This window comes from Mauremys reevesii, linkage group 3 (genome assembly GCF_016161935.1).
Source record: "Mauremys reevesii isolate NIE-2019 linkage group 3, ASM1616193v1, whole genome shotgun sequence".
Lineage (NCBI taxonomy): Eukaryota > Metazoa > Chordata > Testudines > Geoemydidae > Mauremys > Mauremys reevesii.
Window position 1 is genome coordinate 178,281,128 of NC_052625.1, and position 26,728 is coordinate 178,307,855.

A 26,728-nucleotide genomic window follows, 5' to 3' on the forward strand; every position below is an offset into this window, starting at 1 on the left:
TGCTAATATATATATGCCTTGTAAAATGTTCCTCTAGATGAATACTGGCAGAATCACCCTGAACTCCATGACATCCCAATATACTATGCCTCCTCTTTGGCAAAGAAATGCATGGCAGTGTATCAGACATATGTAAATGCTATGAATGACAAGATCCGCAAGCAAATCAACATCAACAATCCATTTGTTTTCAAACACATTAGTAATCTGAAGGTGAGTGTAAATAAAGGGTGTTTCATGTCAGAAGTAAGATGTATCAAATACTTTGCATTTACATGAGGTTTAACTAGTGTGTAGGTGTACTTTCCTAGGAATTTAAGCCATTGATTGATTTAGAATTGTATAACTGAATCTTTCAGTATAAATCTTCTTTCTCCTATTAATGATATCTTTGTTATTTTAAACTCCATTCTGTAATGCTGGATGGGTTATGCACATCCAACCTATGCTGTTTAATTTCCACAGAAATCCTAAGTATGGCTTCCCTATAGGGTTTTCTGGCTAACCTCTTGAGTGCATGCCCACTGACTAACATTATACTTCACTGTGATCGCTCCTATTTAACTCCTGAGGGCATTCTGCACCAAAAAAAAAAAAAAAAAAAAAGTTCTGCTCACAATATTTTAAAATTCTGCAAATTGTGGCTGCACCAGGGTTGGGCAGATGGGGGAGTTAGCTCCCTGTACAGGGATCCCTCCCCCGGCAGCTGTGGAGCGAAGGATGTGGGAAGCACAGGGGGGGTGGTGGTGGTGGGGAGTTTGCAGATTGTCCTACAGCCAGGGGAGAAATCTGGGGGTGGGTCTGATGCCGGATGCCGTGCAGAGGAAGAGGAAGTCCCGTCCTCCCCAGCCAGGACTAACAGCTTAGCCTGGCACAGGGTAGGAGCCACCAGCCAGGTCTTTCCCAGTCCTGCCCCTTGCCCCACAGTGATTTACCTCTCTGATGGCTGCCCTGGGCACCTGAAACATACTGCTGGGGAGGGTTGCATGACCACTCTTATGACTTCCGTTTGCTTCCACATCAGAAAGTCATTTTTCTGCGGGGAAGCAAAGAAATTTGCAGCGGACATGAATTCTGCACAGTGGCGCAGAATTCCCCCAGGAGTACTCTTTGGGTGGTGGGGCCATTGCTATACTTGTCTGACCTTAGAACAGGTACTTTAACTGAAAGTTTATGGAGGATTTAAGTTTAATTTCTGGAACAAATATAAAATCATACTCTTGCCTAATATAAGGCTTTCTTTGGAGTGTATCTGAAATAAATAAATAAGGCAGTGCTAACCATACTTCTGTAATTTAAAATATTCAAATATATAAATTAGTTATTTCATACAGTAATATCAGTAGTTGTACTGAGGCTATCTCATCTGTCTACCTGATATGCTTAAGTTTGGTGGGGTGGGAAGCATTCCCTTACTCTTTCTTCTTGAAGAGATCCACAAAATGTCCTTTGTGGGAAAAGGTGGGAGGAACTCTGCCAAAGAGGTGACTTCCATGAGGATGAAGTGTGATCTTTCCACATAGGTCCCTTTTTGCATGTGGATCAGGGGATGCAGTCAGGCTCTATTTATTTTAACCAACTATACGAACTGATGTTCTTGCTTTTTGTTCTGTAGAGTATGGATCACTTTGATGACATTGGCCCCAGTGTTGTTATGGCTTCCCCAGGTATGATGCAGAGTGGCTTATCCAGAGAATTGTTTGAGAGCTGGTGTACTGATAAGAGAAATGGAGTAATAATAGCAGGGTACTGTGTTGAAGGAACACTTGCCAAGGTGAGTTATTACCATTTGACTGCCATGGTAGTTAGTTTATATGTTACATTAAAAGGAGCGATCCCTGGTTGGATTATTTATTTGAACTTGTTAAACAATAAGATTGTTGTCATGTATGGATGACTGAATACAACCAAAGCCAATTGTACCCTGCAAAAACAAATGAAATGTCCAGTAAAATTGCAGATGATAATTTTCAGTAACAGTCTATTCTTAAATGAAAAAATCTTTCCATATACTATTAAAAAATTAGCAGGTAGCTTGTCCCAAGAAAGTGTGATTAACATACTTCTCCCCTTCACTCCTCCCACGTGGTCTTTCAATTTTTTGCCCTTATCCTGATCCCACTGGAGTCAATGACTGAACTCCCATTTACATCAGAGATCAGATTGGGATACCTAGCACTTTCACTTGCTTTGAAGTTGCAATCAGGAAAGGACCTCAGAATCCAATTCTGCAATCAGAGATAGATACACATACCTTGTATTGATTTCAGTGAGAGTTATGGTCATATGTATGAGGGCCAAGTTAAGTCCTAAATGTTCTGTGCAAGGACAGGATGCAAGTATGTGTTTAATTTTTTAATGACTGGTGTGTATAATGTATATATGTTTTATAATGTATATTTGTTCAAATATTTACCACTTAAACCAACTGCAGATAGTTATTTTTCTGGTTCTGAAAGTGAAAAACTGGATATTCTGTAGAAGATTTTTCAAATACCTTGTTTATTGAAAGGAGTACTTTTCTTTTGTGACAGCACATAATGTCTGAACCTGAAGAGATCACAACTATGTCAGGGCAGAAGCTCCCACTGAAGATGTCTGTAGACTACATTTCTTTCTCTGCTCACACGGATTACCAACAAACCAGCGAGTTTATCAGGGCACTGAAACCTCCGCATGTGGTTAGTGTGCATGTTCATTATTTCTTAGGAATATAGTTTGTGTCATTGGTTCATCAAATCTAGTATAGTGCCTCTGGCAGTGCCCAGTCCTTGCTGCTTCAAAGGTAGGCAAAATACTTCTCACCATGCTACACCAGCAAAATTTAAATACCTGGTTCATTTGCAGCACTGCTGTGGATGTGTTGTGGTGACTTCCCTGAGATGAGGTTACTCTATACCATGTTGCGGCAGTTAAGTTCTATGTATGTGGCTACTTATAAGATACACTACAGAACAAATACAAAGTGGCATCTGGTCACTGTTGCCAAAGTGAATCATGGAATAGGTGGGTTTCCAGGTATTTTGGAAGAATAAGCAGGAGGTTATTTAGTAAAAATTATTTGCGATGGAGTTTGTTCCAAGTGACCAGAGCGATGCGAAAGGAGGTGTAGAGATGCCAATGAAGACAAGAGGAACAGTCAGAGAAGCTTGAGCAAAGCACTGGGAGCAGGAGGAGATGAGAGCAGGGACAGAGTTATAGGGTGCTGTGAAAATGAGGAGTGGAATTTGGAACCTCAAATCGAGAGAAAAGGAATATCTGTGCCAGCAGCTCCTTTCAAGAAAGGGAGAAGCAGAGGAAAAGAAAGCTGAACATTTCAGAGATATTTTTAAGCTTATTAATGTTAATGAAGCTTTAAGTTTAAATTCATGAACAATTCATGAATATATATGCATACATGTGCGTTGCATGCAAATGTATATAAACATGGCTAACTGTGACTTTTCTAGTTAAACAGAAGAACTATATACATTCCTTTTTCATAACAAAATACTAGCAGCTAGTCCATGTAGTAAAATAAGTAAAATCTGTGTAGATTTTTGTACCTGGACTCATCGTGGTATCTAAGCACCTTTATAATGCAAACTGTACTGGATAGAATACAAAGGCAAATGTGGAACTGACCACAGTGTAGTACAGTTGACATTACCAATATTGGTTGCCCAAGACAATTGTATATATTTTTTAAACATGATGCACAGGAAAGCAGCAACTTTCTTGGATAATTTATTTAATAAAGTGCACCTGTTTTGAGAGCATACCCCTTGTTAATTGTGAAACTGTCTCTTGTAGATTTTAGTGCATGGTGAGCAGAACGAAATGGCCAGATTGAAAGCAGCATTGATACGAGAATATGAGGATAACGATGAAGTTCACATAGAAGTTCACAATCCTAGGAATACTGAGGCTGTGACATTAAACTTCAGAGGAGAAAAACTTGCCAAGGTATATGATTGATGTTTTCTTAACCATAGCACAGCATTTTCCTCTTTGATGAGGGTTATGTTTTTCCTTCAAGAATATGCCTGCTTTTAATCAATTTCAGATTGTGTTTCTGGACGACTTCAGTATACTATGAGAGGGACATAGTGTAAACACTATTTTTTTTCAGTCTGCCAAGGTCTGTGCTGATACAGACAAGTCTGTCAATGCTTTCAGTCTCTTGATCTCATTCCATATGGAACGTGTTCCAGGACAGCAGCCCTAGATAATCTCTTAACAAAGAATAGTACACTAATTTCTGTAGTGTCAGGTCACTGACATTTATGGAATGAATGATGTAACAAATTTCATTTGCAATTTAGGAAACCATTGGTAAAATCCCACGCACCTCAAAAAGACTGTGTGTGTGTAATATAAAAATTACAGAAAAAGAGAGAGATAAAAAATAAACCACTATATATTTTGGCTGGATTAAATAACACTTGCTGACTCCATTCAGACACTCTCTTAAAATTAACGCTCTTGAGTGTCTCCCATCTCTAGATACTTTAGGGATGGGATGACACAGGTTAAAAATGGGATTATCCAGCAGAAGATACTATATGCACTGGTTACTTTTTCTGCTTTTTGGAACATGATAGTGAAACTACAAAGAGAATCCAAAGATAATATATTTTACCTAAAGATCTTTCTTGAAAAACAAAGATTTAAATTTGGATATAGTAGGTATTCTTGACAGTTAATGAATCTCCAGTGTTCTAGACTCTCTTGCAGAATGAAGGGAGTTATGACAAATGACAACTTTATTTGATGCAGTGTTAAATCTTGCAATAAAAGCTCTGAATATTGGACTAGCTGAGAGCAACTGTGCACAAGTGACCTTACAGTGGTACAGATAGAAAAATGTATTCATCAATAGCATTTTTCATTTATCCCCCCAAAAAAATCTATTGTGGACACTGTTTTGATAGTTTGTCCAAAATTGTTATATAACCAACTTTCTCTCTGCTGAATACAGCCTTTCATTTTTTTTTAAATGTTACATAAAGATTTAAAGAAGGAGTTTTTGAAAAATGAGTAAATGGTATTCATTAAGCATCTGATCCTACTCCCAACAAAATCAATGGCAAAAATCACATAGACTCCCATGGGGCAGGATCAGTTGACCTCTTCCAGCCTGGTTGACCAAGTATTTCTAGACTCAGAGGTGGGTGGAGTATATAGAGTATAGTCAATATGCACACATACATTATTTGTATGCATGCTCTTCTGGAAATAATCCTCATTGAATATGTCTACTTAAAGATTATCTGTATGATTCTAGGTATATTATTATTTTTTTGGTAGTAGATATTTATACAAACCCCTGCACTCAAACAGCACTTTAGAGATGTTTTTTTGAAAGGTAAGGTTTTTGTCGTTGAAGAGCTTACAATCTAAATTAGGAAAATATAGAAAGAAAATAAAGGTAAATGACATATAATGTACATTAGTTTGTACAGAGAATCTATAATAGTGAAGGTAATCTCTGGACTTCTGTATCTATGAATTCCCAGCATCCCTTTCTAGCAGGTACAGTCCTAAAACTTGCATCATAATACACATTGTGCTGTTCTTGGAGGACATAATAGTTACCTGCAAGGGTTATGCCAAAAGTCAGAAGCTTGTTTGTAAGATTTCAGAAGTGGAAAAGCATATATGGCTGCTGTTTAAGATGTAATTGGTGTTGAATTGTAATAAAAATACCATAGTAAGAGCCGGAGAAATCTGATCCACAGGCTTCCTTGTTGTTCTGCCAGCTAGTGACACCAAACACCATAAACAAAGGAGATGAAAAATGCGCTGATAGTACTTATGATGTCACTTGCTTTGGCTGAGAAACTAGAAAGTCTGCAGCTCTGATTCTTTATGGGAATCAGTTGACCATATATATACTTCTCATCACTTGTGTGTTAAGTAGACCATGCGTGTATGTTCTATATGACAGCTGTTGTAAATGAAATATGTCACAAGATTTGAATGTCATTCTATTATCCAAATCTCTCTGTTGTGTTGTGCCTTTGAAATGTGCTTGCTATCAAAGATTACTCTCTATATATCCTTGGCCATGTTGTGAGCTTCCAGTGGTGATATCATCTTCAGTTGCTTAAAAAGGAGCCTGCATTTCATCTGTAGAGTTAACCTCCATCCACCACAGCTTCAGTTTTCTCAGTAACAATTTTGATTTTTCTCTTTTTGACAGGTGATGGGGTTTTTAGCAGATAAAAAGCCAGAGCAAGGACAGCGAGTTTCAGGGATCCTGGTTAAAAGAAACTTTAACTATCACATCCTTTCTCCATGTGACCTCTCCAGTAAGTGAAGATGACATACCGTCATGTGTTCAGTAACTAAGCTGAGTTTCCTGTTTTAAAGGCAAAAGATGTATAGGACCTTATATTTGATTCATTATGTTTCTACAATTTCTGTGTGATCAGTAATTGGCTGGCATCAATTTTTAAACTTTTATTTAGGCTAAGTGTGGGGGAAAGTTGCTTGATATGGGTTATTTACAGCAGTACAGGAATGTTTGTAATATGAAATACCTGTCAGAGACCATTCAAACGGATAGAGAGGGTTTATGGGTAAAGAACCCTGGCATTTGCAAGCTTTCTGCCACTATTTTCCTTTCCCTCCTGCAATGGCAGATGGTAACCTTAAGCCTTGGACTGAATCTATGTATTGAAGACCAGCATTTTTATTTTTTTTTGTATGGCCTTAACCTATGCACCACTTGCCCTGCCACACATCTGAGTTTTCATTGTGTATAACTGGACAACATTGTGAAGTTTGGGTTTGGTATGATGCAAGGAATGGTGCATAAATAGAATCAACAACAAACAATTACAGCTTTCAGAACAACTTCTCAAACCTGAATTTGCAGAAAGTCTGAAATGAGGTTGAGACCTACGAAGTTAACTGCTCCGTTCATTTCAGTGGGTGAAGTCTGTCACCTTCAACAATTTCAAAGCTGATCGCATTAGCAGAAACATCAAACTACTGTGCTTACTTGTCATTGTTGGATTTGGGGCAGATATTAAGGCGGGGCAGTAGGGCAATTAGTTGCTATCGTTGGTTGCTGGAGTGAGAAACAAGGAATTCAAACCCTTCCTCTGTCCTTGCCCAAAAACGAGGAGAGAAAAAAATGCATTCCCTTCCTGGTACCAAAAAACAAAACCACCTCCCAATCCTGTGTGGGTGCCAAAAATACCATAGATGGTGGAGGTGGGCCCTGGCCAGTTGTCGAAGCAAGCTTTCCCATGACAGCTTCTAAAATGCATTTATTCGTTTTCAGTACAAAAATGTGCAGCAAATTGAAAACTTAAAATGTGCAGAAAGCATGATTTGAATTAAATGTATTCTCAAAATAAATAATACAAGGAACAATAAGTTGATCGAATAGGACAGTGAGGACAAGGGGACTTGTGGGAGACAGTGCATCCCTGCTGCATAATTTACATCTAATGTGCCACATAAAATACAGGGCCTTGCCCATGCCTTAATTACAGACCCGATCTTCTTCTTGTAAACTACAACTGGGTTGTTTGTTTTGTTTTTCTGTTTTCTACCAACTGTATGTAAACTTTTGGAATCAACAATAACCACCATTTCTCAGCACTGAAAAATCTATTTTTTAGAAAATATCTTTTAAAGGACTAACTTCCTTTTCTTTTTTTAATTCCTTCAGATTACACTGATTTGGCTATGAGCACTGTAACACAGACACAAGCCATTCCATATTCTGGTCCTTTCAATCTGCTTTATTACCAGCTACAGAAACTGACAGGTGTGTGTATTTGAAAAGAGATGTTCAACATCTATTGTCATTTCTTTAAAGGTTTTTGTTTTGTTTTAATTCTATTTCTTGGGGAAATCTGAGTGGTAAATTCTGCTGTCCTCTTACTAACTAGGCTATTAATAATTTGTTGCAAATTTTCACAAGCTTCGTTAGATTCTCACTGGCCTTGCCAGAGCCACCATAGGGGCACAAGTGGGGGATCTTTGTGGGATTCTCCTGTGTATGCACCGCTACTCTGATATAACAGAAATTCGGATATAACGCGGTAAAGCAGCGCTCCGGGGGGAGCGGAGCTGCGCACTCCAGCAGATCAAAGCAAGTTCAATATAACGCGGTTTCACCTATAACACGGTAAGATTTTTTGGCTCCCCAGGACAGCGTTATATTGAGGTAGAGGTGTATAATGTAAAACAATGAGCATGGGGAAAATATGGGATTCCTAAAATCCCTAGCCAGATTTAAACTTCAACAACTTTCACCTGCAGGTTGTTGGTCAAAATCCAATTCATTTGTCAGTAACTGAAAAATATCCAACTGGTATTCAGTTACCTGTGTTAAAATTATTCTGGTCTTCAGTTGGTTTCTAGTAGTTAAATGTCTTTCTCACAATAAGTGCCACCACAATTATCATCCCGTTAGTAGTTTTAGCAGAGGCAATAGCTTAGACATGCTGACTGAAGCATCCTTCTCTCGCTGCTAGAAGTCGTCTCCAAGGCTGTGTCTACACTGCAAGCCAGTAGTGTGATTCCCCTACTAGTGTGCCATGAGCTAGCATGAGTATAAATAGTAATGTAACCACAGTAACACAGGTAATGGCAGCAGAGGCACATCTGAGCCATGCCAAGTACAAGCCTGCCTGAAACTGGTGGTCAGTTTCCCCTGCCTCCCAATTGCTACAACTCTCCCTCTCCTGGCTTCAGAGGTGCAACAAGCACTGGCCCACCATCCAACTATATGGATTTGTTTGTCTGTATTTCTAGTGCTTTTTTTCTTTAACTTTGTAGACAACATATGTATAAAAGCTTAAGGAATTTGATCCTGGGGTTCAAAAGTATTTGGGAAAGAAGTGATTAACCAAAACAGGAAGCACACCTTCCCAAATTGTCAGTGAAACAGTGAGCAAATTTTAAGTCCTGCCTTTTGGATGCTGTTTGCTGAGACACTTACTCCAGAATGAGAAATGGGTATAAAACAAGGGCAAAGAAAATCAATTTTTTTTCTTCCTTGGTATCTTAGTAAGTGTATTGTACATCCACTGGGATGGGCTAAAAATGATAGTCATATACCTCACCATTTACTTAGTTTCCTCTTGAGAAAAGAATCAGTCAACCTTAAAGTCTAATTTCTTTTTAGAAGACTTAGGTTGTTTATTTAATTGTAAATATTTAAATTAAAATAATGGAAGATGTATCTAAATCCCCTAGACGACTTTGACAATCTCAACCTTCATTTGTTGTATCTGACTGCATGATTTACATTAATTTAATTCTGAGGCTCTCCAGGCCACTTTACTATTTGCTTGGTTACTTTACAATTCCATACATTACTTTTTACACAAGAAAATATTTTTACAATGTGTTGTTTTCTAGACAGGTTATAAAACTTAGTATTTGTGAGATCTAGCATCTTTCTAGCAGTCTTCACTAACAAGGTTAATTGTGACCAGATACTTAACACAATTAATATTAACAACAAGGGAGAAGGGCCTCGGGCTAGAATAGGGAAAGAACAGGTTAAAGAATACTGCTTTTTTCTACTGGTGTGCTTTAGTTAATGCACTGTACTGTTAAACCATATCAACTAGAACAGCTAATATGGCCAGTATTACACACTAAAAAGCCAAACAGTGTCATGGAATGCATGGAGGAGTATGTATTTGAGGGGGAAGAAATGGATTGCATATATATAGCCCACACAGATGTATTTTCCTGTGCAAATATAGGTACTCTGTTTTATAACAACTTTTTTTTGCTATGTAATTTACTCTCATTAAGCAATTTTTGCCACATTGTAGGTGATGTAGAGGAAATCGAAATCCAGCAAAAGCCAGCCTTGAAGGTTTTCAAAAATATTACTGTGATCCAGGAACCTGGCATGGTGGTACTTGAGGTAAGTGTGAAAAGGGGGAGAAAAAAATATTCCATTCCCTGTTTTGTAGAAATCAATATCACCGACAGTGGCTTTGGTGCTGAGTTAAATGAGGGATCATTAAGTTATTTGTGCTGGGTATCAAGTTAAAGATATAAGGTCACTGGTAAAGTTTCCTTCATTGGTCATCTTACTCTGATATGTGTCATTTTATTTAACCTTTTAAAATGTTTATTTCACTTCTTCACTGCAGTTAGATACCCCAGGAGGTTTGATGTGTAAGCATCACCGTTCTTGCCACTAGTATTAGGGAGAAACTTTACTAACACTTTTCTGAGGAGGCACTTGCCTATCAGTGCTAGTCATTAACTAGCACTGTAGAAATGCTTTAAAAAGAATAGAGCAATTCTATACTGGTCCAAATTTCAGACCCAGTGCCATATTCTCCCTGGCAAATAGTAGTTGAATATAATGCCAAGACTCTGTTCATTTCCTGAAGAAGCGTCTCAGATCATTTGATAGTAGTCCCTCTAGTGTGTCCAAAGAGAGTGAAAACAAAGGAGAAGGAGCCTCTGGAATTTGAGAATGTGTCATGGTGGGGAATGGAGAACTTCTAGGTGACTCCATTTTCAATTCACAAAGTTACATTTATTTTAAAATTAATATAGTGCAAAATGTATCCAAGGCTAGGGAAGTTAGCCTCTTCAGCACAAATCAGAATATAGAGTCAAGAGAATTTCATGGCTGTTATGACATTTGTATTTTGTATTATTCATTCTGTCCAGATTATGTTATTGCCAGAGTATTATTATTAATTATTATTATTTTTCAGTGGGTGGCAAATCCTGCAAATGATATGTATGCAGACACTGTAACAACAGTGATCCTGGAAGTTCAGTCAAATCCCAAAATACAGAAAGGTATTACATTTAATTTGTGTGTATTTAATTGTAGCATACTCCTTAGCATCTCTGCTGTTGAGAATCTTAGCAGACTTTTTACATTATGATACATTTATTTTCATTATGAAGCAAAACGCTTATTAATGAGCAAACAGACTTGCTGTTTAAAAACAAAACTGATTTGATTTGTATTGTTGGTTAATTGGATTCTTTTATATGTAAATGGCAACTTGTGCATTTATACATGGAAAAATTACAGCCATATTATTATAGAACAGATGAAGTGGTTTACATGTACAAAGTTAAAAGAGAGCCAAATTTAACACTGTAAGTGATTCATGGTACCACATCTAAATATTTATTTTAGCCTCTCATTTGAAAGTCCTGTTTAGTAGTGTTTGTATTTTGCCTAGTTTTAGATATATACCCATTGACATCAGTAACCAAATAGCATTACTAGGTCATAACAGAATTATTGTATCAGATGCTGGTTGTGAGGTTGCTGATTTGCTCAAATAACAAAGCAACTTTGCTGGGACTAATGGTGGTGTCTTATGACTAGTTCATATATGAACCTGTATTTTATTGTCTTAATGAACTGGAACGGAGCTGCATGATGGATTGAAATGTACTGGTGAAGTTGTTTTCAGTTAGTAGAAAGTATGAAGAACAGTGTGACACTCCAAGAGGATGAACATTTATGGGGACTGTGCCTCATGATGGTAGTAGAAATTTAAAGTTGGATAAATAACAGTAATGAACTTCGGAAAAAATAGTCTAAAAGTTCTCATATCCTCTGTGGTCTGTACCATATACTCTTTGCCAATACGTACCTTTATGCTTGGAACACATGCATTCTTCTTCACATTAAGGGCCAAACCAAATTCTGCCTTCATATGCTCTTGCTTATCTATGAAAATTGATGAGAGCTGTGTGTGTATCTGAGAGCAGGATCTGGTCCCCAATTTTGGACATGGTCACGTAATTTGGACCAAAATTTTGGTTCTTGGGGAAGGAGGAAATTTACAAAACATAATATTTACAACCTATGTGTAGGTTTTGTTTTGTTTTTTAAAATAATAGATGCTATTCTGTTTTACCTTAAGCATTCCCTGCTGTACTTGCAGCCTATTATAGTGGTGTGCCAGCACTGCTATAGTTAAGGTTAAAACAAGCTTTCGTTTGAAGTTTGATTCTAAGTGCTCTAACATCTGTATGATTACTTGGATTGCCTTGACATTTGGTGTGCCTCATAGAGGTGTGGGGTTCGGTTATACTTACCCAAATTTCTGGCTATTTGACCAGGGAGTTCCCTAGAAACAGCACACTGCCTCCTTTGGAAAAGAAACAGCTTTTCTTAAAGATTACATGTTTTATCAATATTTTTTTTTGCACAGGTAGGGTTGCAATCATCACACTGGGGTCTCAGACACTTAAGAGAGTTACCCCAACAGCGGGCATGCCACCTACTAGCCCCTTAGAGGAAATCAAATCACAATCTCATTAGTCAGTTTGGTTCTCCAGTTAGGCATTCACAAGCACTTCTAAGCTATATCTACACTACACACTTTGGTCGACACAAGTTATGTCTGCAGAAAGCTGCCGTGGTTAGTATATTGCTTGTGCAAGTGCATACTTAGCTCCTTGTGTTGGTGCTGTGTGTACTCACCAGGAGTTCTTGTGCCAATGCGCAGTGTGGTGCACCATGGGTAGGTATCCCAGTGTGCAACCCACCACCATCCAGTGCACTGTTTTTTGGGAAGTTTTGGCAATGCATGGTGGGGCAAAAACAAGTCACACAGGGGTGACTAGGAGCAAGGGGATAACTTCCCAGAGTGCAAGTGTCTCCATCCCATAATTTCATCTATATATCCCATAATTTTCACGCCTTGTTTAAAAATCTCACAAACCCGTGCAGTCCTCGCTGTCTGCCTACTCTGGCAGAAGCATGGAAGCTGCATAGCTCTGCTCTATTGTCCTGAGCATTGCAAGCACAGGATCCATGATCCTCTGCTATTTGCAGAGCCATAAGAAGAACTGAATCAGCCGGGAGCATGATGATTTCCTGGAAGACAGATTGCTGTGGGACATAGCAAAGAACCAATTCCAGGTTGTTGATGGCATTTGTAGAGCAGCTGCAGATGGTGGAGTGCCACTTCTGGGCCCAAGAAACAAGCACTGACTGGTGGGATCGCCTCCTAATGGAGGCTTGGAATGATGAGCAGTGACTGCAAAACTTTTGGATGTGCAAGGCCAGGTTTTTCTTTGAGTGCTTGTTCATGTTGATTCCATTCTAGGTGTGCGTGCGCCCACATGCGTCGCCATCAGAGATTTTTTGCCTTAGCGGTACCTGTGAGGCCAGCTGTGGCACCCTCTTGAGTGCCACGCTCATGCCATGGTATATCAGGCACTGCTGGCCCATGTCCTCTCAGTTCCTTCTTACCACCGGTGGTGTCAGTCGGAGCGCCTTGCTTGCTTGACAAGAGCTAGCAGTTTTCTTCCCTTGGACTTCGTGCCTTCGGGCCTCTTGTACATTGTTGATAGTATTAAGAAGTTATTAAGGAGTTCTTAAGTGTTAGTTAATAGTCAGGGTCCCAGTGGGGACTTTGCCCCAGAGCGGGGCATGCCCCGGGCTCCTGGGTTTAAGCCCTGCTGCGACGGCAGCAGGCTATGCCTGTGAGTGACTCCCATAACAGCTGCCTTAAGTGCTTGGGGGAGTCACACATTAAGGAGCGTTGCCGGATCTGCAGGAACTTTCGGTCTTGCACCCAAAAGGAGAGAGAGATTCGCCTCATGGCTCTCCTGATGGAGTCCGCCCTCCACCTGGCTTCCAAGCCTTCTAGGCAGGCTGCATTGAGTGCCTCTGCCTCCGTGCGCAGTGCGCTGTCGGCACTGGCCTCTTCCCGACACCGTTCACCGTCACCTGAACCGAAAATGAGGGCTAAGAAGCACTCTCCAGCACCGAACAAGAAGGCCCAGAGTTCATCCAGCAAGGGACCTGGGCCTGCCCGCCAGCCTTCTCTGGAGCCATGTGAGCATGCCTCCATGGCTGGGGCTCTTAGCCCCTTTAAAGGTCTGCCACTGACTCCTGGGAGCAGTATGGGACTCGCAACCCTGCCTGCACCATCGTCATCCCAAGCCCAGACGCAGAGAGAGCACATGTCTCCACCTGCCCCTATGTTGTCTTCGGCTCCCCAAGAGGCCAAGCCCACCGTTAAGGCCCCTCAGCGGGTGGGGGAGCACCGCCAGTTGCTGGAGAAGAAACAATGGTCACCACTGCATGGAGGATCCCAAGGCAGGTCCCACTCTCACCCCTTGGTGTCCCAATCTCATTGTTGGTCGACCAGACCCTCCTCCCGGTCTCCTTGGCGCTACTCTCCAGCATGGGGTTGATGCTCCCCACACTATGACTGGCATTGCTCACCTTCTTGCCGATCTACTTCTAGACGTCAGTGAGGGTGAACTGGAAATGGTGGAGGCAGGGAACTTGCTACATGTTGCGGGGGATTATGGGTGAAAACACACACACATACAACCCTTCCTCACATGCTTAAAGTTCCTAGAATCGCCATGTAATAAAGCTGCCAAGTACTTGGGACATAAACCATGTCTGAGATTTCTCTCACCAGCCCCGCTAGCAACTACACACTCCCAATGTTTCAACAACCATTATCCCCATTCCGCTACAACAAAGTGGGGAGGGGGAGGAACATGTAGGAATCACAAAGCAACCATGCACCCTGGTGGAGACAACAGTGGACTGGGACTCAAAAAACCTAGACTCTGTTCTTGGCTCTGCCATTGGCCTGTGGGATTACTTTGGCCAAGACACTTTACTGCTCTTTGCCTCACTTTCTCCATCCGTGCAATGCAGATCATAATGTTTCTCTTCTGAAAATCTACCGATGAAAAGCGCTGTATAAAAGTTAGGTGGTGGTATTATTTCCTGACCACCGTAACCTCTGAATTGCAAATCTACGTGATAATTACAACTGCCTAAATCACCACTAAGTCCGGCCAACAACATTCCTCTTTCTGGTTTTTTTTTTAAAAAGGGAAGTTACTAGCAAAATTAATTAATGGCAAAAACTTCATCGGCACACAGTAAAGGTTGCCCCGTGGTAGCTCGCGGTCTTCCAGAACATCAAGTTCAGCAAAACCCAGACTTGTGAAAACTAGGAAATACAGACTTAAACTAAAAGCCCACACTCTTAACATTGCCCTCATTGAGCAATGCCCCATTACAACCTTAAAACATACTTGCACTCTGCATTTGCACTGTACTGCACAGGAGCTTCCTGTGCCCCAGAAAGGAAACCCCATCTGCTAACTTTTACAACCCCTCCAGCTCCTTTTACAAACCTATCACCTTATGCACCAATGTCATCTAATGCTACACGTTCATTTACTCTTCATTAAACTCACAGACCACACTCATCTTCCACTTAACTGCTGACAATCCCCATGGCACAGCCTACACAACACTGTTGAAATATACATACTGGATCTGTCAAGGCATACGCTCACTTCTTTCCTTTGATCACACACATACACACACACACACACACACACACACACACACACATGGGTCAAGGAGAGAGAGGGGCTCATATACACTCCCAGTGGGGCACAGTCCCACAGATTGCTTCAGACCACAATCACAACTCTTTTCAAGCTGTTCCAACTAATTCCTCTATCATTCAATGTAACTACACCTAACACAGTGAATGCAGCTGGATTACATGCAGATAATTCCCAGTGGTTAACTCTGTATTTCCTGGTTTTCACAAGTTTGAATTTTGTTGCAGTTAGTAAGATACTGGAAGGGCAATCTTAACTGCATTAAAGACATTTTTGCCATTTAAAAGAGTGAAGTATTGTCCTAATTTATGAAACCAGAAAGCAAAGCAGATTATAAACAGAAATGAAACTGTTGCCATTACCCAACTGAATGAAATGTAAAAAGTAAACAAACAGTATAAATAGTGAAAAGTAAATAGAAATAAGTAAAAATTAGACTTGTAAAACTCTCAGGCCTGGTCTACACTACGATTTTAGGTCGAATTTAGCAGCGTTACCTCAATTTAAGCCTAGACCCATCCACACAAAGAAGCCCTTTTTTTCCACTTAAAGGGCTCTTTAAATCGATTTCTTTACTCCACCTCCGACGAGGGGAGTAGCACTGAAAGCAGCCTTGATGGGTCGAAATTGGGGTAGTGTGGATGCAATTCTACGGTATTAGCCTCCGGGAGCTATGCCAGAGTGCTCCATTGTGACCGCTCTGGACAGCGCTCTCAACTCAGATGCACTGGCCAGGTAGACAGGAAAAGGCCCGTGAACTTTTGAATTTCATTTCCTGTTGGGCCAGTGTGGCGAGCGGATCAGCACAGGTGACCATGCAGAGCTCATCAGCATGATGTGCACATTCTCGGGGCACATTGCCTGGCCTGTACTTTGTGAGATGTCTATGTCTATGTCCATGTCTATGTCCTCATCACTCTTGTCACCGCGCTGCTGTTGCTTCCTCGCCTGGTTTTGCTTTTGCAGCTTCTGGTTCTGTGCTGAAAAAAGGCGCGAAACAATTGTCTGCCGTTGCTCTGATGGAGGGAGGGGCGAATGACGACATGGCTTACAGGGAATTAAAATCAACAAAAGGGGTGGCTTTGCATCAAGGAGAAACACAAACAACTGTCACACAGAATGGTCTCTCCAGGATTGAACTCAAAACCCTGGGTTAGCAGGCCGTTAATTTCACAAAACAAATTGGGTCAATTTCTTGTTTTGATCAACTCCATCTATCTTTTACATCTTAGGCTGGCAGCAGACAGTGCAGTATGACTGCTAGCCATCGTCATCTCCTGGGTGCTTGGCAGAAGATGCTGCATTACGATTGCTACCCATCATCATCTCCTGGCTGCTCGCAAAAAAACGGCACAGTATGACTGCTAGCCATCGTTATCTCCTGGGTGCTCAGCAGAAAATGGGAATGACCTGGCTGAGTCACTCCCATGTCTGCCCAGGCGCCCCTGACTGACTTCACCAAGATCAGCTAAAAGAACACCCAGGAGTATGACGACGATGGCTACCAATCGTAATGCACCGTCTGCTGCCAAAAGGCAATGAGCTGCTGCTGTGTAGCAATGCAGTCCCACGTCTGCAAGCACCCAGGAGATTGACGGTGAGCTGAGCGGGCTCCATGCTTGCCATGGTATGGCGTCTGCTCAGGTAATGCAGGAAAAAATGCACGAAACCATTGTCTGCCGTTGGTTTCACAGAGGGAGGGAGAGGGCGGCCTGACGACATGTACCCAGAACCACCCACGACACTGTTTTTTCCCCATCAGACATTGGAATCTCAACCCAGAATTCCAATGGGCAGTGGAGACTGCGGGAACTGTGGGATAGCTACTCACAGCTACCCACAGTTCAACACTCCGGAAGTCGATGCTAGCCTCGGTACTGTGAACTCAGTGCACCGACTTAATGCACTTAGAGCATTTTGTGTGGGGACACGCACAATCAACTGTATAAAATCGATTTCTAAAAAACCGACTTCTATAAATTCGACCTAATTTCGTACTGTAGACATACCCTTACTGTTTGAATAGCCTGATGGATTTAGTAACAGAAGTAAAGGAACTTGTTTCAAATATGATCTTTAAGCTGTTCCTTTAAAATGCAACTTTTTTCTTAGTATTTCATGAAACATTTTTGTTTTCAATTATAAATTTCCATAAAGAAAACTATGCAGACTTTTAGGAACTATGACTTGTAAATTAACTATATTGTAATGGCAGACATTTGCAAGAGGAAAATACAACACAAGCAAATGTCAATGAAAACCTAATGCTGACTTCTTAATTTTTTTCAGCTGCAGTGCATAAGATTGCCAAAAAAGTAGATATGGATGCATTTAGCAAAAGGATGGAGATCATGCTTCAGTAAGTTGGCTTGTCATATTAATAATAACTGAAAATGGTCAGTTAGAAATATTATTTGTTTGCCTTACAAATGTGGTGATTTTAGCATAATATATATGGCCACCAAATATATGGCTTATAAAGAAACACAGTTCTCTCCTACATTTTGTCCATTTCGTTGTTTGCATGTACTGTAATTCAAAAAGGCTGCAGAGATTTATATCAGTTTCATTTCTGTGAATCTCAATAATTGAGTAAACCAAAGGATAAAGGGTAATAAATCCTGCAATATCCTGACAGACTGTTTCAGGGTTTTTTTTTCTTATCATTTAAATTTTTTGAACCATGATATTTATTTGTTTTAGAGATGCTGAGGATCTGTACTTCCCATTGACTTCAGTGAGAGCTGTAGGTACTCAGAACCCCTGAAAATCAAGCCATCACTGTCACAGTTTCAGGGTAGCTGCACCTATATTCCCCGTTCGGTGGTTCATTTCAGGACTGCCCAGACAGATTTCACGTCTCCTGCTGTTGCTGGTCTCTGGGCAGGGGGACACTTGTCCTACTCCCTTCTGACTGGGGTTTAAGGCTCCACAGTGCACTGCTTGACATTGAGATCCCCAGCAAGCCAGTCTGCCTAAAGGCCAGTTCCTGGGCTTTCTGAGGGCTATGAACAGTGTATTGCCAACAGTTACAAATTAACACATGGCTCTTTCTGAGTTAGCATGTTTATTCTTAAGCTACAAACATTAGAGAAAACCTATCAAAACAATAAAAGTTCCTATACACATGCTAAAAACTTACCAGAAGTCACCCATCAGTCTTTCCAACCCTTTTGCAAGTGTTGGGGCCTCTTTGGACAGAAGGTCCTGTCTGTTTGCTGGATCTGCAAGAAGGCCTTGGTCAGTTTAAATGCAGCCTTTTTCTGTGAAAAGCTCTTTCTTTGCCTGTTGGTCTCTGGGAAACCTATTGTGAACCAGTATATGCAAGACTCTCCAGGGGGGTGGGACCATTTGGGGGGTATTTACAACTTGAGTAATTCACCTTAACCCTCCCCCCCCCCACTGGTTTTGGTTCCTGAAGGAGCTGTGATGACCCCCCCCCCCACTGGAGTTGCATACAATACTTGGCCCACAGTGATGCAATATGGTCCCCAAAGATATTGCATGGAATTGCAATATCCATCACAGTCACTTCTTACTAACATACTATATTCTGAAATCCTGTAATATCTATATTTTAGGTAGACTTGCCTTGACATTTGTTCCCTGTTCCATAGAAGCTGGGGGAGGGGAGAAGGGGAAGCTGCACTTGCTGAAGTCAGTGGGACTTTTGGCCCTTACTTACTAACAGATTTTTTTCAGTAAAATCCTTAAAGTTGTTGAAATATCCACTTTAATAATTGAGGTCAGTATTTGTCATCTATAATTTTAAAGTTAAGTAACCCAGTCAGTGACTGAAACCAGATACTATGCTAACAGAATCTGCCTGGAATCCAAAGATAATTAAAAGAAAAAGAAAAACTAGTTTGCTATTTAGCTATGTTTTTACAATTATAGGCCTTTATTTTAGGGACATGTTTGGAGAGGACTGTGTTACTGCAAAAGATGGCTCTGTTCTAAGTGTCACAGTGGATGGAAAGACTGCAAATATTTCCTTGGACACACGGGTATGTACAGTTAAATTCATTGATATTATTTGAATTGTGCTATAGGAGCGAATAGGCAAAAAAAGACAAAATATCTATCTCATGGAGCTCTAAAGTCTGATGTGTAATGGTAATGTTCCCATGAATATTGTCTACCACTTGCTATGGGACATGTTTTGATATGCAGCATCACAACAGATTAATCCTATTCAGAAATCTTTCAGGGAAAAAACTAACATCTGATTCTTCTGCTTTTGAGAAAGAAACTTTCAATATTTTTTTCTTTGTAGCAACCGTACTTGCTATAAGTAAAATTGAAATTAAATAAAAATGTATAAAAACAGAGTAGGGATGGTAGAGATAGAATAACTGATACAACTTACTGATTTAGAACTTTTAGACTCTTAAAATATAGTCTCCAGTCTGAATAAAGGCAAACAATCATCCAGTAGAAAATGTGCCAAGCAAATCAGATTTGTCCATCTTGATCCTTGAGTAACTAAATCCAAAATCTGCGATGCCCACAGAGAGAGTGAAATATCTTGTCTATTTATCAGTTAGATTAAGGAGTAAAGCTGAAATGTATTGAAACTTGGTTTTAGGAAGATGATGTACACCTGATGTTTAGAACAATGTGGTGGTGAAATAAATGGTTAATATGCTCCAGTATTGTAATCTAGTGGTCCCCCAACGTGGATTAGGACCCCATTGTACTAGGTGATGTACAAACACAGAACAAAAAGATGGTTCCTGCCCCAGATTGTTTAGACCATGTGGAAGAGGGAAGAGACAAAAGTACCAGAAGCCTAGAGAGAAACTTTTACTGCTTAATCAAAATATATTTAAATATTGTATTTTATATAATTTATACTGGTGTACACACCACTGACTTCAGTGGCATTGTATCAGGCCAGGTGTACTCTAGAAACTTTTGTCAATATAATAATGTTGGTGAGAGATGTGATTCCCCCGCTTCCCCTCCCCCCACCCCAAACATTTCTATATTGGCAAAAGCCCTAGTGTCGACACCGTTATGTTGGCATAAAAGTCCTTTTGACATTATATCTTATTTCATGCACTGAACCAGTATAAGCTACGCCAGCCAAAGCACTCTTTTGCTAGTATAAGTTACAGCTACACTAGGAGGATTTGCCAGTATAGTTATATACTCTACATAGTCTCTCCTTTCTTCTTGAACTAAAAGTGCCTGAGTGATTCACCTTAATCAACACTAAGGCACTAAGAAACCATAAAGAAATGGATAATTGCCAAAAGCTTCTATTTTAAAAAGCAGGGATTTAAAAAAACAAAACACTAAATGTTATGTAGGGTTGGGTTCAGATTTGTGCACAATGGATCATAGCATTTGGTTTTTGCATCTTGGCTTAGTGGAGCACAGGAATGTTGCTCAGGAGATGGGTTTTGGCTTAAGGTTATACTTTGCTGCAGAAGAGTGATCATCCAAGCATCATTTTCATCTGCTTTTAAGGTGGAGCTTTTGTTTGATCTCCTGGCAGGGGTGCCTGTGCAGAAAGGAGACAAGTTAAGAGTAGAAGGGAGTAAATAGGGTCTTTCAGACTAAAAGAGCCACAAGACCCACCAAAAATATAAATCCTTGTTTGCTGCCATTTGTTTGTTAGTTACATGAGTCAAAGAGCTACTGCTGTCAATGGGCTTCTCTAGCTGGATGAATTGGCAAGTTTCAAGTATACATAGATGTTTTGCCTCTCAATAAAAAAATGAATTGCTTTAATGAGTAAAAGAGGCAGTGGATTTTATTTTGAAATAAACTTTATTTTCTGAATGCCCAGGTGACTATGAGTGAGTTAAAATTGAATTATTTACAGCAGAGCTGTTGATTGGCACTCAATATTGGTTCTAAGCTTCTACCTAAAATAACTTAGTACAGTGCAGATGAGGTCACAGATTACATTTGGGGTGCCACTTGATGGACTCAGACTTGATTTTGAACCAAATCTAGTTCACAAAGCTAGACTTACTATTCAGTAATTCCAAAATTAATGACTAATCAAGCACAAACTTTTATCTAGTTTTGTTGTTTCTCAGCAAGACTGATGTAAATCTTTTGCTGAACTATCTTATGTGTAGCCAAGCTGCTTAAAAGACTGCAATGCAGCTGAAATCTCTTGATAATTTTCCTTACAATTTGCTTCGCCACTGTTGGAAATTTTTTATTGCTGCTTAGACTGTTATCTACTATTTCTTCTCCTAATTGGCTTTACTTACAATTTTTTTAAAAAAAGGTAAATTTACAGGGCTGTTTGATTCTGACTCCTTGATTACACACATCTCTTCTTTCAGACAGCTGAATGTGAGCCAGGAAATGAAGATGATGAATCCCTTCGGGAAATGGTGGAGTTGGCTGCACAGAGACTCTATGATGCCCTCAGCCCAGTCCATTGACCTGACTGACCAGTATATATATAGGAAACACAAGAACAATCTTTTTAATACTTGATTCATTTTCACCATTTTCATAAAAAAATAAATAAAACTTGCCTTTAGCAAGCCATATGTACTTATTTCCTGACCACAAAACTGCTTAGTTGTCATTACAAATAACAGATGGGCAATCTGTTATAGCAACTCCATTTTGTGTAATGTACATAATGAGTGAATATATGTACATATGAACCCATTAATGGGACATATGCACATAAGAGGAGAAATTTCTTACCCTGATATGATGTAATAGACAACCTAAAATGATGATAAAAAATAAATGGGAGGAATCTTATATTTTCAAGGTGTGCCGACTTGTTGGAGGAGGAGTTGGGTTTTCTGCTCCGCTATATTAAGATTTTATACAGAGTTGTCTTTTTATTTTTTCTTGCTGTTTTTTATGGTAATAGTATAGTGACTGATAAACACACCTCTTGCAGTCATCTGTACTGTTATCACTTACTCTTAAAATGAGAAAGTAAGGTGAAGATCTGAATAGTAAATGTTTTCTGAACTAATATGAGAAATCACAATAGATTCCACACAAACCAAGGATAACTAAGGGCTTGATTTTCAGAAGTGTTGAGCATCCACAGCCCCTGTCGATTTCAGCTGGAGCTGTGTGGTTACCTGGAACTTCTACAAGTCAGGCCTTTAGGCCTCAATTCAGTAAAGCACTTAAGTACAGTATGTACTTGAGTCTGATAGATTTGTGGGTTAAGTCCATGCTTAAGTGCTTAGCAGAATTAGAGCCTAGAAGACTACATGGTGGAAACAATGAAACTGACTATAAGGAAGAGGCTGTCAAATATACAAACTAACTATGAGAGAGATCATTTTAGCCTATCACTATCCATTACAGTAGTCTCAGGTGTTAATATTGGCCTAGTTCGCTGCATGTGGGCACACCAGTGTGCCAGCACAGAGCCTCGTTCAAGTCAGTATAACTGTAGATGTAGAGTTCTATCTCTGCACAGTGAATTGTGGGACTGGAGGCCTAAAGTAGGGGAACAAAATTCCTATAGAAATGTGATTTTTAAGTCTGTATTTTTAAATCACACTGAAAAATGTTCAGGGAAAGTGTGGGGTTCCTAACAGAAGAATATAAAGGTATCTTTGCATCATTCACAAGAAACTTTTTTTTTTTTTCAGAGTTGGTTAAAGTGGCATCAGATAATTCTCAGTAGTAATATCAGCAAAGAACATTTGTGTGTTAGCGTCTCTCTCAAAATGATTGGTTGTCACCAACTAATTATATAAGGATAAAAATTATTCATAAAGAAATACTGATAAATGCAGTTAGCTTTTTTTTTTTAAAAGAAAACCTGTGAAATGTTCTTGTTTTTAAAATGATGCTGTCAAAGGTTACAGATGCAACATCTGTTTTGCGTTAAAATGTTTATAATCTTGTGGGAAATATCCTCTAATCTATTTTTACACTCTTTTTTACTATCTATAATTTTTCTGTAGTGCCCATCACTGTAGTATTAAAGTCATGGAGAATTTTTTTAATATAGCCTTTGTTACAGTGGTAATATTGTTTGGCTACTGCAAAGTGAGCAAAAAGTTAATTATTCCCAAGAGCTGTGTTGACTGCATGAATAACACTTCTATCTTAAGCAGCAAATACAAGAGTTTGAGTCATGCCGGTTTGTTTCATAAAAACTTCAAGAGGAAATCACAGTTTATTCAGTGGAAAAGAGGAGAATCATCTCTGGGTAGAATGCAGTTTTCATGAACAAAAGAAATTAAAAATGGTCTAAAGTATCTGAAATTGTCCTTTTGTATTTAATCATTTGTTTAAGTAGTTCAGTACATATTGGTTTTCAAACTGGTTCATGGAATGCTTCCTGGTGCTTAGCACAGCTGCTTCTGCCACATTGGAAAAACATGTCTCAATCTTCAAGTAGTAACATTTCCTGCAAATTGTGGTCATTTCTAAGACTCTCTTAGGATTTTCCGAGAAGAGATACTTTATTTCCTCTCCCATAGCAAAGGACTTTTAATAAAAATAAACAGCTGAGATCCAAAATAGTCTGGGGATATAACTAAGCAACTTCCTACCAACTCATTGCATTAAACAGGTTATTTTTAGTGGTAGGCACGGAAAGATTAAGTGATACTTTGCCTGAGTTTGAGTCACTGTTTGAATCTGGCAAATTCTGGGGTCTTTCTATAATCTGTATAATACAGGAGATCGAAGTAGATGTCACAACAGTTCCTGCAGGCCTTAGAATCTGAATATCAAGAACCTTGTCTGTATAGGTGAATATATGTTGTTTCAACTGTGCATCCCTACATTTGTGAGCCCTCAACAAAAAGGATTTGCACAAGCACTCATCAGGGATGTGGCTCTCCCCCAGCAGGAAAAGGTATCTGCTATGGCTATCAGATCGCAGCTTGTGCAGGGCTTAAACCCTTAGATTTAGTCTGCTATGGTGGCTGGTGCCTCACTCCTGTTTTTTTCCTAAACAGCCAAATTACAGAATTAATCAAAGACAGAAGGGTAAAGGCAAAGAAGTATATCTTAAACTATTTATAAAAGTTGAGTTTGCAGCCAAGAGACAGATAGCTGGTTTGACATGTACCAGATTCATTCTTGCTGTCATGGGCACTAATAAGAAGGAACTGAAGGAGGGTTATGGCTGAGCCCTCCATTATGCCTTTGCACAGAAGCATAAGGAGGCACAGGGTGGCTGCATGGCCTCAATGTACACTGCTGTTCAAAATAATGTATCAATGTGTGTATTTTTGCTATCAGAATTGGGCTGAATGCGCAAAGTACTGTTCAATATTTTCACTAATGACTTGGATAATAGGGTGGAGAATATACTTATAAAAGTGGCAGAGGACACCAAACTGGGAAGGGTTGAAAGCATGTTCCAGGACAGGATTAGAATTAAAAAGACTTTGACAAATTAGAGAACTGCTCTGAATTCAACAAGATGAAATTCAGAAAGACAACTGCAAAGTACTACATTTAGGAAGAAAAAATCAAATGCACACTAAAAAATGGAGACTGTCTGACTAGGCAGCAGTATTGTTGAAAAGGATGTGGGTGTTATAGTGGATCACAAATTGAACATGTCAACAATGTGATGAAGGTGCAAAAAAGGCCAATACCATGTGCGGTGAGTTAATTAACAGGATTGTCGTATGTAAGACTCTGCAGGTAACTGTCCTGTACTACTTAGCACTGGTGAGGTCTCAAGTGGATCACTGTCTCTTCAAGTATGTTAAATACTGTTATAAAGAGGGTAGTGATCAATTGTTCTCCAAGCTTACTGAAGGTAGGACAAGAAATCATGGGCTTAACCTACAGGAACAGAGATTTAGGTTGGCTATTAGGAAAAGCTTTCTAACTGTAAGGGTAGTTAATCTCTGCAATAGGTTTCCAAGGGAGGTTGTGGCATATCCCTTATTGGAGGATTTTTAGACAAACACCTGTCAGGGACATCTGGTCACCCTGGTCGAGGTTTACATGGTACGGTGTCAGTTGGAGGGGACTAGACCTGATGACCTGGGCCAAAAGAAACCTGATGAGGTTCAACAAGGACAAGTGCAGAGTGCTGCACTTAGGATGGAAGAATCCCATTCACTGTTACAGACTAGGGACCGAATGGCTAGGAAGCAGTTCTGCAGAAAAGGACCTAGGGGTTACAGTGGATGAGAAGCTGGATATGAGTCAACAGTGTGCCCTTGTTGCCAAGAAGGCTAATGGCATTTTGGGCTGTACAAGTAGGGGCATTGCCAGCAGATCACGGGATGTGATCATTCCCCTCTATTCGACATTGGTGAGGCCTCATCTGGAGTACTGTGTCCAGTGTTGGGCCCCACACTACAAGAAGGATGTGGAAAAATTGGAAAGAGTCCAGCAGAGGGCAACCAAAATGATTAGAGGGCTGGAACACATGACTTATGAGGAGAGGCTGAGGGAACAGGGATTGTTTAGTCTGCAGAAGAGAAGGATGAGGGGGGGATTTGATAGCTGCTTTCAACTACCTGAAAGGAGGTTCCAAAGAGGATGGATCTAGACTGTTCTCAGTGGTAGCAGATAACAGAACAAAGAGTAATGGTCTCAAGATGCAGTGGGGGAGGTTTAGGTTAGACATTAGGAAAAACTTTTTTCACTAGGAGGGTGGTGAAGCACTGGAATGGGTTACCTTGGGAGGTGGTGGAATCTCCTTCCTTAGAGGTTTTTAAGGTCAGGTTTGACAAAGCCCTGGCTGGGATGATTTAGTTGGGGATTGGTCCTGCTTTGAGCAGGGGTTTGGACTAGATGATCTCCTGAGGTCCCTTCCAACCCTGAGATTCTATGACTTTGCAAGGTCCCTTCCAATCCTACAGCTCAGTAATTCTGTGTTATGCAAACTGTTCCCTGAGGGGTTTATAATCTAAAACCCCAATCCTGCCACAGGTAGACAGAGCATCACTGACTGGGCAGCCGCAGGCAGTGCAATAGGCAGTGAAAAGGGCTCATGAGCGGTGTTTCCCCTGTGGCTGCGAACACTCAGGGGGAAGCACGGGGCAATGGCCAGCTTTAGGCAGGCTCTCGCTTGGTGCAATCAAAGTGCCTGGGGTTTTGCCAGCGGGACCGGAGCGGAGGAGGAATCCCAGGCAATGGGCACTGCACCCAGCCCTGAGCGGGGCGGGCAGGGGCGCGACCGGGATGCCTGGGCTGGGCTCACCAGAGGCGCACGGGGGGGCTGCAGCCTAGGCCATGGCGGGGGGGGGGGGTGGGGGGGGTGTCCTGGGCCTAGCTGCGCCCCACAGCGGCTGCACCTCGTGGGAGGGGGTGGCGGGAGTCTGCCCCCCCCACCCCCCGTAGCTCCAGGCTGGGCCCGGCGGCGGCTAGCGCCCCCCCGGGCGCGTTGTGAGAGGCCGGGGCGCCGCCAAGGAGGGTGGTTGGAGCGGGACGGGCGCGCGAGGGC

General features: G+C 40.7%; 1 protein-coding gene across 2 annotated transcripts in view; it reads left to right on the forward strand.

The window, feature by feature from the left end:
• The window catches only part of CPSF3 (cleavage and polyadenylation specific factor 3), a 56,268-nt gene extending 34,176 nt beyond the window's left edge, over positions 1–22,092 (forward strand). Inside the window, exons 8-19 of one of the 2 annotated variants that reach the window (XM_039531026.1) lie at positions 38–213; positions 1,616–1,774; positions 2,535–2,681; positions 3,793–3,945; positions 6,185–6,293; positions 7,667–7,765; positions 9,792–9,886; positions 10,698–10,785; positions 17,638–17,707; positions 18,052–18,094; positions 19,259–19,355; positions 21,657–22,092. In XM_039531026.1, coding sequence (XP_039386960.1) covers positions 38–213; positions 1,616–1,774; positions 2,535–2,681; positions 3,793–3,945; positions 6,185–6,293; positions 7,667–7,765; positions 9,792–9,886; positions 10,698–10,785; positions 17,638–17,707; positions 18,052–18,094; positions 19,259–19,355; positions 21,657–21,664 — 1,244 coding nt within the window. In that variant the 3' untranslated portion in view covers positions 21,665–22,092. The remainder of the gene's footprint in view (positions 1–37; positions 214–1,615; positions 1,775–2,534; positions 2,682–3,792; positions 3,946–6,184; positions 6,294–7,666; positions 7,766–9,791; positions 9,887–10,697; positions 10,786–17,637; positions 17,708–18,051; positions 18,095–19,258; positions 19,356–21,656) is intronic. The other variant, XM_039531025.1, reaches the window with a different exon arrangement.
• Positions 22,093–26,728: the final 4,636 nt, after the last annotated feature.